This window comes from Carya illinoinensis, chromosome 2 (genome assembly GCF_018687715.1).
Source record: "Carya illinoinensis cultivar Pawnee chromosome 2, C.illinoinensisPawnee_v1, whole genome shotgun sequence".
In the NCBI taxonomy this organism is placed as follows: domain Eukaryota; kingdom Viridiplantae; phylum Streptophyta; class Magnoliopsida; order Fagales; family Juglandaceae; genus Carya; species Carya illinoinensis.
The window spans coordinates 23,520,751-23,532,583 of record NC_056753.1 but is presented as its reverse complement, the minus strand read 5'-3'; the positions used below and the strand labels follow the sequence as shown (position 1 = coordinate 23,532,583).

The window sequence follows — 11,833 nt, the reverse complement described above, 5'->3', positions numbered from 1 at the left end:
AGCAATCATTGTACACATTATGTTCAAGTGAAACTGAATCAACGTTTTATATTTTCAAGTGCGATGCTTGAGTCTTGACCATAAATGATGATATAAAATACGAGCGAATTGCATAAATTAACTCATTGCAAAAATCTAAATGCAATGAGCGAAATTGCATCAAAGCAAACACATGTTGAAGTGATGAAGAAAATGATGGGAAGGATCCTAACAATCATTGCTCAACACTAGTTTAACCCAAAACAGCATTCAGAATTTTGGACCCACCTTACAAGATCTCTATTGACTGAGTTCAAATTTCAGATTCTCCAATGGACTTCCTCGTTGCAATTATTATGTAATTCATGAATGTTATACATTGAAGAAAATGGAACTATAATCAGCTTCATATTGACATGAATTTTGAAAATAAATGCTTGCATCACAAAACATATTATGTAGTACCAAATGAAGACATGGAGAGAATGCTGATTGTTATACTAGATTAGTGGCAAATCATCATTTACAAGAAGGATTTCTCAAATCCAAATGATCTCGTTGATCGGGATGTGATATTATCAAAGGCTCATGGCCCAATGTCTCCTGTTTGTAAGTTCCAATGCAAGGAAGCCATTTTGATGCTTGCTATCCATCAATGAGTTGTAAGCACGGAGAAAATTTTCTGTCGGCAGTGGAGGTTCAAGCTCTTGCAATAATTTTACACATTGAGTGTGTTGATCAAAATGAGCATCACTCTTGGAACTATGTGTGCTTCTACTACGCTTTGAACCTGAAGCCTTATCCCCTTCCTCATAGCGCTTCTATTTTACTATGGAAGTCCGATCTAGCTCGAACATACAGTTTGACATCTCTTGTTGTACCCTAGGGGTGGCCCTTCTCCTTCGGCAATGTGGATTTTGGCCCGAAGACACAGATGATTGCCCACATCCGAACAAGGCGTCCGTCTCAGGATTGTCCATCACCACACCATCTTGATTGCCCACATTCATGCGACGGCACACATTGGTGCGAGCGTGCATATCTTCATCACGCTGGACCTCTTCCTCAACAGTTAGGAGTGGTTGAGTTGACGCATGCGCATGTGCATGTGCCCCAGTGGCTACGGACACCCCAAAAATAGTGCATAGCTCTTCGTATTTAGGGCAGCCAGCATGGCGAAAGTTCTTCCATTGTGATTTTACCTAACAAAAACGTAATAGCATTATTAATATTCTAATTGGATAACTATACATCAACTCAATTTGACATACTAAATTTCGTAATTGTTCAAATACTAAGGCTAAGTACTTACCCTAATAGCATGGGACCAATGCTCATCACTAGCAATGACCGTTCCGGTTTCTGGATCCCAACCCATGCCAGTTTGGCTGATTAGGTCTGAGAAAAGGCGTTGCTTGCCTTTGAGCCTATGTATTTTGCCTTTAATTTGACTAGCATCATATTTGCTTCTGCCCATCGCTGTCAGGCGTTGAGCATAAGTAGCATGGTCCTGGGAGGTGATTCTCCCTACCTTTATTACACCAATAAGGGCATCCGCATACAACAGATCGATCAACTTTTCCTCCATCTCATCAGACCAAAGCTTACGATCAATGTGTGCATTTTCTGGATCATTCATGTGAAGTAGCTAAAGCCAATAGTAACAATATACATATATACATAAGATGATTAAGAAATTCCTTTCTGAGTATAGAAATAATGTTGTTGGTTAACTAACAACCCTATTAGTTGCCATTAATCAACCTAATATAAATAATCTAGCTACATAAGTGTAGGTAGGCAGTTGGGTAAAATAATCCAGCAATATGGAGCATAAGTGTAGGAATGTAGTTTTGGATCTATATATATCATAAGTGACCCAATATTGCTATTATGCATACAAGTTTACCCAAAAAAATCCAGCAACAAATTATTCCTCAAGAATGGCAAGAAAAAGATAGCTAATGCAAAGTCAAATATAATAAGTTGCAAAATATTATCGTATCAATCCAAGATCATCCCATTTGCCATTAACACACAAGATTATAGCAAAAAATCCAACAAGTGAAAATGAGCAATTTCAACTCATACCTTTGGTAGGTGCCTTTCTTGGTAGGAGCGTAGCTGGTATGGCTATAATCGAAAAAAGTACAAGTTAAAAAGTTTGCATAAATCTATACTTAAAGCTGATGGATACAGCGGTTAACATAATAATAATGAATATATGTCCCTAGCCAAAAATAATTGCTTGAAAGGCTGGAAAGAATGAAATACACGATGGACATTAGCCTACTTTTAGCATAGAATAGTAATGGTTTTCAAGTTTATAATAATGTGCTTTGCAAAGTGATTATAAAGCCAATCAGCGATCATCTATAAAGTAGATCTCTATCTCAATCCCCAAGTCTTTCCTTATTTCCAATGATAGATTGATTACTTTGATTATTAAGTATGCTAACTAGCTGCTTGCTTGTTAAGGGCAGGTTTGGTAGATGAGAATTTTTATCTTATCATTACAACTTTTTCAAATTCTCACATAAAATATAAAATAATTCAATCTTTTCAAATCCCAATACAACTTTTTCAAATCTTAAAACAATAATAATACTAAAAATAATATTTTAAACTCTCATCTCAAACTCAAAATTCTCATTTCTACCCCCCAAATTTCCCCTAAATGAGATGTTGATTTTCTACTGCAGATCATTAAAACAAAAAATATATAATTACTCATCTCCATATGCCCGTTAAGAGGAAACCAGACAGACTCATGTCTTACATTTGAAAATCCAGCTTTTACTACTCATCCCCACTAGACATTCTTTATGTTTGCATGGTGCTAGTAGCTAGCTATTATTACTATATCTACGTGTCTCTGTGTGTGTATATATAGATAATCATCCCCAAAGGTAAAGTCTCAGTCCCTATAGGAGGAATATTTCATGGGCACAAGATTCTTCTTGAATTCCAAACCATAAACTACTCGTGGCCTACCAAAAGGGCAATTACAAGTACAGTCCAGCTGGGCAAAAATAAGTTTATGGCCCAGGAAAATTTTGCCAATATTTTTTTCCCCTCTATTCTTTTTTCAAGTAAACTAGGATTGATCTATTACATAAATAGATCTATTGCTTATAAATGTTTCTTAATAAATTGAGAGAATTTATGTCAATAAAATATATAGAACCAAAAGAAGATGAGGGGAGTCTACTTTTCTTGATGATGGTCTCTGCCCCCACCAAGAAAGTAATCTCTCCAGCTAGCTCTACATTTCCCACAAGGAAGGATAGATTTCCTCATTGCCTTTTAATTTTTTCAATAGTGTGGAACAAAAATATTGTATTTATGAATGAGGAAATATTGTAAAATATTTCCTTGTTCAACAACAAATTAGCAAAGCTAAATCTGAGACACATTCCCCTATATATATATATATAGTATTTTACCTGTATAAATTTCTACAACACTACACATGTCCTAGTGATACTTATATGTAGAGAGTACTTTAGGCCATGGGTGTGCATGTTTTATATGAGAATGGAGTTATTATTGTAATGTGTAATGGGACATGCTAGCTCTAAAGAAGCAGGCAAGTAGAGTTGCATACTCTAGTTCTGCAAGTACTAATATGCCTAAGTTGAAAGTCATTCTAGGATCAGAGAAGTCAAGATTTGTATTACTTGAACCAAATTCTCGCATGCAACTTTGTATTCAAAAACTTTATGTACAAACATCTCTTAAATTTGAAAAATTTACATCAAATAAAAGATGTTTGTAATTGCTATCAATGCATGTAGAGTGATAGAACCCTAGAAAACGTCTGTTAAAATTTGGGTAACGATTATCCTCTTATCTATATACAGGCGACACAATGATATAGATCTCATATTCAAATCGACTATTTGTTCAAACTAAATAAAAATATAAGATTATAAAAATATCAAATATATATCAAACAAACGGTAGTAGCATAATTACTAAGTGCACAGAAATATATTACCTTGAAGGATTGCGTCTTAGGAGTCGTGGTGGCTTCAAAAAATATGCACCATTTAATGGTGGTCCTAGGGGCGCCAGTGCCATGCTTCGAGGCAGTGGAGATGGTGGGTTTACTAAGTGGGGTCATTTTGAAATTATAGGAGGAATTTGGCATGGGGAAAGAAATAGACAAGACTGTTTTTGATAAGGGAAATCGAGAAAGACAGATTCCCCCCTAGATAAGTTCAGAGGCGTGGGAAATTTATAGTACTCTACCATTGCAACTATAAAATTGTGTAGAGGGAAAAAAATTTTAACTCAACAGGGAAGAAAAAATCCTCAGATGGTAGAAATACATTTTTATTTAGCTCCAAGGTCCCGGTCGACCCCCAACGCTGTGCATTTGTATCAATGCTTGGGCTGGAAATGCTGGAGTGCAACACAGGAACAAGAGGCAGCACAAGGGTGGTTTATTGCAAAATGGATGTCGTTTCTCTTGGTTGGGGCGAAGGCCGCAATGAGGCGTTGCTGTGTTTTCAAAATAAGAAGAAAAAATAATAATAATGGCAGACACAAGGACGACAACCAGTGAAGACAGTGCTTTTCACTGTTTTCTCTCTTTTTAATTTACTTTTTACTGTTTTATCTATTAGATATTATAACAGTTGTTGAAAACATCAGAACTTAGATGAGATGAAATAAAGATGCCCGGATGTCTGTTTGGTTACGCAAAACTCTTCTTCGCACAGTTTGGAATTTTCATCTCATCTAAGAAACAAACGGGGCCTTACTTTTTCATCAATAAAGTCTTACCTATAAATAATGTGTATCTACAAAGGTTATAACCAACTTTGCATTCAAGATCTCAGCCTCTCAATGGAATCCAGAAGGAAACTTCTATCTGTAATATAATACTTGCATGGTATCATGGTCATTATTTCTACCACACTTTTTTTTACCTTTAAAAAAAATTATATCTACTACAAATTTGTGAATTTTTTAGTTCTAAAATTTTCCTACTATATGCTTTGTTGTGTTGGATATGTAAGATTTCAACAGAATGCAAGTATTAAGATAGCTGTTTACTGCTCTGTTTAAAAGATTCAAGCTTTCAACAAGAAGTTCATATGATTCATACCAGCAGGTGCAGGGTGTATGGTTGCTGCTATGTGTGGGTAAACTGAGATGGAACCTATTGTAGTTGGAAAACCATCAATCTGTTTGATGGACTTCTTACAACAATAGTAAGTGATGTAATGGGAACAATTGAAACAATTGCATTCATGTAAATTCAGCCACGTAACCACTGGTTGGGGACCCAAAAAAATAATATTACTTGATAATTACCAGTAATATTTATCATTGGACTTGGAGTACTCCAACGATCGAGGACCACAATAGTTGCTTTGAACTCTATTCATCAGCAATTTCTAGTATATTTATATTCCTTTTCTCCCTCAAGTTCAGACCCCTTTCATCAAAAAGTTCTTGTCTCTTTCCTTCAAAGTAAATACATTGAGCATATACATTTACATCCTCAGGAAGTAAAATCGTTCAACATATACATTTATATCCAATATGTTGTAAAATCATATAAATTCATAGGGTGTAAATCAGTCCGGTCCGGTCCGGTCTAGGGGAGTGATGGACCGTCCATCATTTTCTCCGAACCGGTAGTTTTCTGTTCGGTATGATCCGTTCAGTCTAGCCCAATTATTTTTTTATTTTTATTTTTGAAAATAAATTAATAAAAAATTATTTAAATTACTCAATTAAAATTAAGTGAATTATTAATATAGATTATGTAATTAACTCATTAAAAAAATATTTTATATGGTCAATGATAATAAATTAAATAAAAATTACATCATTAACTTATATAATTACTATATAAAAATAATATATTAAATTATTAAAAATATTTTTAAAATATATATAGGAGTTCGGTCTGGTCCAAAGTTTATAGACTCCAAGACCAGACTGAATGGTTTCAGACTTTCAGTCCACAATTTATGGAATCGAGGCTGACCAATCTAGAGTTCAGTCTGATCAGTTTTTCTGGTCTAAACCAACTCACTTAGACCCTTATACATTCATTTTTTTTTATATAAGTTGGCACACCCCTATACATACATTGAGCATATACATTCATGCCATATACATTTATATCATTGGCTCACATCAAAAACCAATATTCAACATCAAATTATATCAACATCTAAGCACAAATACATTTACATCCAACATAGCAATTTACGCTAGGGATAGACTGACTTCATATATTTTCTTCAAATTACTAGGAAGAAAGATAAATTTATACTAGGGAATCTAGTTGTGAGACATAGTCGGTGGGAGGGAATGGGAACAAAAATTATAACAGTGAAGATTTCTCGTGAAAGTTGGTAACTTAGAATTAGAACGAAGAAAGCAGCTAAAGGCCGAAATGTAAGAAATCGGCTGAAGGTCAAAATCTTTTGGACCAAGCACTGTGGAAAACTTTCAAACGAATAAATCATACTTTTAAAAATGTAATTTTAAATGAATTTTTTTTTTTAACACAACTATGGTAATAATAAAATAAAAAAAAAAAATTCTTAAATAAAATATTGGATGTTACAATGGAGGTGGTGGCTATTCTTGCTTTGGGCATGCTGGATTTATAGCAATAGAGGAACTTGGTCCCTTGGGGACATTTGTGGAATCTCCCCCAATTAGCCCACGCCAGTTGCAAGATAGTAAAGGAAGTAGTCAATAACCCACAGGTTCACAGCAGCTCTAATAAAGCTAAGATTCACAAGTGACAAAGCAAGGGTTCAGGCTGTGGCTAGGTTAAAGCAACAATTCTCCCAGACATCCATCGAGCATATTGATTGCAGTCAAAGTGCACAGGTTCACAGTGCTACAACACAGGTTCTAAACATACACCACGCGTAATGATGGAACAAATTGACAGGTATGAACAGTGCTGCACACGTTGATGGGGAGAGGATGATGGAATTGGAAATTGAAGAGCAAAACCACCTGTCGTTGAAGAACATAGAAGGCAAGGCTTAGGTTTGGGGAAGAAGGGTTGTGTGGGTGATGGAAAAGAGAGATAGGGTGGGCTACAGAATGAGAGTGTTTCTCTCCCCTCTGCCAGGCCAGGGATATGTCGTGTCATTCAACAGTGATGAAAACAGATGAGGACATATGAGAACACTTCACATGAAATAAGTTGTGTTTGGGGATAGACTGACTTCATCCGTACAAACATATCTAAGATAAACTCATATATGCTTGACATCAAAACGCTACCTCAATGTACTATTCAAGCTTTCCCCATGCAATATCTCAATAAGGATATCCTCCAAACCATCGTTCCATAGGTCACGATTACGGATGGTTTTAGCATCATCCATGGGGTGCTAATAAATGCTCAATATGACAATGCAACACATTGAAACCAATAAAAGTAAATATTTTGAAAAAAACAACTATAAGATATAACAAGCATTGTAAACATCATAGTAACAATATGCATTGACAGTGTGGACATCAAGATATCAGCTAGCAAATTCAAAACATGACAATAGGACTAGCAAAGATAAATTTAATAGATATACAAGAGGTCATACCTGCCGATGGGGAACACGAGAGGATGACCGTAAGTGGTAACGCTACAACATAAGGTAAGGCAAGTCAATAATAGGAAGCAAACACGGTAGAACAAAAACCGATGCAAATAAGAATAATGCTTCCCAAGTTTAATCCAAAATACTCCATTCAGGCCAATGTAAGACACACAAAGCTGTATTACAAATCCCTTTTGTACAAGAACATAAAGGAGCAAATGTTTTTGACCTTCCAGGCCACCAAATAGATCATTTGACTATACAAGTACATAAACAAGCAAAGTAACACACATATCATTTCCAGAAGGCCTAAAAACTCCTGAAGTTTTGTAGAATTACTACATAATCAGTTTTGGATCTCTCTAAGAAAACTCTCACATATTAGTGGAAAAATATGCTTCTCAGATTCTTAAGCAGCAAATAACAGAACACAACTAGTTTTTTCTCTTATTTATAGGCAAAAACGTGTAATGTAATATAAGCAGCAAATAACAGAACACATCTAGTTTTTGCTGTTACATATAGCTTACCATTTACCAAACCAAATCAATTTAAACAATAGATGCGGAAACACAAATTAACACCTAGAAAGCTATACCCTTTTGTTTGGTTGCAAAGAAAACCAGGGAAATAAAAAGGAAATGGGAACTGTGGGGAAAAAAAAAGAATCTCTTTTAAAGATAACGTGAGTCTAGCCTTTGATTTCTCAAGCTCCACATGCCGATATTTCCAAATTTTATTTTGATGCCCGTTCCTACAATTTCCCAGCAACCACTTACAACCCATGGATATCCTTAAACTAAACAGTCAAACTTCATGAGTGCACTGAACAATAACCTTTTAAGGAGAAGAGAAAGAAAGAAGTGGTGCACTAAACAATGACAATTTATTGATACATGTGGCTCTTTGTAGTACAGTAATCAAGCATGATAATAATTTCTGTATTATTTGGTTATTCATAATACAGAAATTCAATAACAAGCTAAATGCATAACATAGCAACTGGTGAAGTTCACCCTATACAGTGCACCAAAAAAATGGGGCAGAACCAAACAAGCACGTCTCAAACCATAAAAGCATATCATAACCGAAAAATAGAAAGAACCAAACAATTCCTAAGAGTAGCATAATACAAATACATAAATCAATTATTCAACTTTGTACATATTTCAGACACACAAAGGCACAAACAGAATCCCCATTCAAACATAGACACAAACACTCACAGACTGCTTCATATGACCAATTATCAAAATCTCTATCAATTACCAAAATCTGGAATCCTTCATGGACAAGCAACACGCATGTACCACATCAAACATTATAATATTGAGTGCGTTATGATCATCATTTGAAATGGGAGGGCAGAAGGGCTTACCTGGTACGAGCACATCTTTGGACCCGTGAAGGCCAAGGTATGGTGGGGACGACGTTTTTCACCAAGATATGGGGACGGAGCTGTGATGCTTGCAAGTGGTGGTAGTTGTGGCTTTCTTCAATTTGGGCATGTTGTATTTGTAATGGTGTTTGTGCTACAACTTGCCAAACCAGGTCTATTCAAAAGATTGCCAAAATCTCCAATCTATGCCAAAATTACAGTGCAGATGGCAGAGGCCAGACGAATCTCCTGGGCGATGCAGTGTATATCTTCTTTGCAGGTTCGGTGGGCTTCCAAGCACGATGTGCGTTGCTCTGTACAGAGACTGCACCATGAAGAAAAATCCCCAAATCAATATGGGCTACCAAACGGAGTGGGCTACAACGGAATTGGGAGAATGGAGGGAGGCAGACAGCGTTTCCGTTGGCGTTGGGCCAAACGGAATGGAGGGAGGATATGGCTGTGGCATTGGCATTGGAGTTGGGTTTGGATGGAATGGAGTGAGGCAGACAGCATTGGCATTTGCGTCAGCGTGGTTGAACTGAATGGAGGGAGGCAGATGGGGAGAACGGCATACTTGACTGTCTGATGGGGAGGGTCACATGTGGTTTTTCAACAGGTTGAGACAGAGAGATATACTGAGATGAGATGAGATAAATAGAAATACAGGTTTGGGGTTTGAGTTGGTTTTCCCATACGAGTTGGTTTGAGTTTTTTTGTGTTTCATCCCATCTCCCAGACGAGCCCTTAATTTCACACGCTAGTGATAAATCAAATACAAAAGAATAAGGGAAAGATTGAGCTCTCATTCGGTGATTTTGTTTAAAAAAAACCACGTGAGAGGTAGATAGGTTGTAAAGCCGTGAGTGGAGTATCATTATCCTATAGATATATGTATTTATTGAAACACTGCTGATGGGGGGACGCTTTCTACATTCAGGTGTTACATGAGAATCTGGTGAGAAATGAATGCTAAATTCACGACAGAAAAAGGAAACAGTAAGGAAATGTTTTTCAACCCTTATTGAGCACAACCACCCAGCATGCAGGCACTGTTAATATAAGCTGTTCTACACTTATTCTGATTCTTACTTTGGAAATCTTCAGGTTTAACAGTGGCTTCTCAAGGCCAGAGAGACAATCAAAGTCCAGAAGTTGCGATGAAAGCTCCACATTTTTTCAAGATAATTCTTGCAGATTCTCTATGAAATGGGAAGCTTGTAAGCATATTCATTTCTATCCATTTGCTTAAAGAATTTTCTACTGTTTTGTAATCAAATAAAGAACTATTTATTTTGGTTTTGCTGCAAGATGCTAAACATACAGAGCAGAGGGATTCTAAAGCCATTAGGTTCTTAAAATTCCAAAGTTTAGAACTGTCATAACAACTAGTACTGGCCAAACTTTGGCCAAGACTTAGGCCCAATTTAGATACAAATGTCCCCCCAACTCATCTATCTAATTATTACAACTTTCTCATCTTCCACACAAAATAGAATAAACAATTCAACTTTTTCAAGTCTCAAAACAAAAATAAGATTCTAATAATATTTTATTCAACTTTCATCTCATCTCATTTCAAGTTGAAAGTTTAATACAACGTTGTTAGAATATTATTTGTTAATATTATTTTTGTTTTGGGATTTGAAAATTTTGAATTGTTTATTATATTTTGTGTAGCAGTTTGAAAAAGTTATAATGATTAGATAAAATGAGTTGAAAAGCTCTCTCAATCCAAACAACCCCTTACTTTAAACAATTTACTGTGTACTACAAAATCAAAAAGGAAAATTATTTTATCCGCTTCAGTTCGGTTTGTAAATTTAAACTAGTTAAGTAGGTAGCTTTTATAGCAAGTATTAAGAGTTTGTTGTTTTGTTGGCCTCTAAAGAAACAAAGTGTTCTATCAAGTGACAGTAAAAGTAAGAGAAAGTCTCAAGTCTCAACCCAAATTTAAGGGTTTCAAATGCATGACAAGAATTGTGTGTGTTTGATGTGTTCTGCTGCATTTTTTTTTAATGTAGACTTAATCATACATGGTTGTCATGCAAACCCAAATTTTATGGTTGTCATGCAACCATCATATGTGCAATTTGGACGGTGTTTGGTAAGCTTTCAATTTGAAACCCACTTCATCATCACAAGTTCTACCACCTTCAAATTGCAGATGATTTACTTTTAAAAGATACAACAAATTTGTGCAGAGATGCTTTGTTTCTAAACAAAACCGCAAATCTTTTCAGTTCTGTACTAAACGAGGATTTTATTAACCTGTTTAAGATTTCTTCTTCTTATTTTCAGAATATACCATCAGAATTTGCAAAAAGATATTTGAATATGAAGCTGGGTGATGTGGTCCTTTGGGTTTCAGATGGCAGAAACTGGTTTGTTAAGTACAGTTTAGGCAAGTTTTTATATGTTGGAAGGAATTGTCGCTGGACAATAATCTAGGGATTTTGTACATGACAAGTTAGGGCAAATGCAAGGGTGGAGAGAGATGAAGGGTTTTGGGGCTTACCAGAGGTTCACCGAGGCTGTGTATGGCGACGCTGGAGTCGAGATGGCGACGACAGCGGTAGCTGTAACTGTAAACGTAACCATTTTTGTTCAAAACCCATGTAGAGAGAGAAAGAGAGAGGGAGATTGTGAGAGAGAATCAGGGTGGGAGGCAGAGGGAAGAAGAGAGACTCACCTGAGATGGCGCCGAACAGTGGTGGTGGGCTGAAATGATGAGACAAAGTGGGTGAGGGGAGAGCGCGGGGTAACGTACGCTGGAAGTTGTATGAAATAATTCTGAACGTAAGAGAGCCTATACGAATCCTTTGTCTAAACTAATAATAAAATATCGAAGCACCAAAAATTAAAATCCCGCGCAAAATACAAAAAC

The 11,833-nt window shown here is 36.1% G+C and overlaps 1 protein-coding gene across 3 annotated transcripts; it reads right to left on the bottom strand.

The window, feature by feature from the left end:
- Positions 1-358: 358 nt before the first annotated feature.
- On the bottom strand, positions 359-11,770 carry LOC122300413. Of its 3 annotated transcripts, XM_043111046.1 has the most exons (8): positions 11,639-11,770; positions 11,465-11,531; positions 8,947-9,271; positions 7,572-7,613; positions 3,980-4,485; positions 2,071-2,112; positions 1,292-1,627; positions 359-1,181 (listed from the first exon to the last, which is right to left on the bottom strand). In XM_043111046.1, the coding sequence occupies exons 5-8, from the start codon at positions 4,130-4,132 to the stop codon at positions 801-803; spliced, it is 912 nt and encodes a 303-aa protein (XP_042966980.1). In that variant the 5' UTR covers positions 4,133-4,485; positions 7,572-7,613; positions 8,947-9,271; positions 11,465-11,531; positions 11,639-11,770; the 3' UTR covers positions 359-800. The 3 variants fall into 3 exon arrangements, with proteins under 3 accessions (XP_042966980.1, XP_042966982.1, XP_042966981.1); XM_043111048.1 differs by lacking the exon at positions 3,980-4,485; XM_043111047.1 differs by lacking the exons at positions 7,572-7,613; positions 8,947-9,271; positions 11,465-11,531; positions 11,639-11,770 and having other exon boundaries at positions 3,980-5,791.
- Positions 11,771-11,833: the final 63 nt, after the last annotated feature.

Bases quoted from the DNA above. Each gene is read 5' to 3' on its own strand.
- LOC122300413 (XM_043111046.1), bottom strand. From the start codon at position 4,132: ATGCCAAATTCCTCCTATAATTTCAAAATGACCCCACTTAGTAAACCC. The intron at 2,113-3,979 runs GTAATATATTTC...TTTCGATTATAG, and splicing joins CTAAGACGCAATCCTTCAAG to CCATACCAGCTACGCTCCTA. The intron at 1,628-2,070 runs GTATGAGTTGAA...TATTGGCTTTAG, and splicing joins AAGAAAGGCACCTACCAAAG to CTACTTCACATGAATGATCC.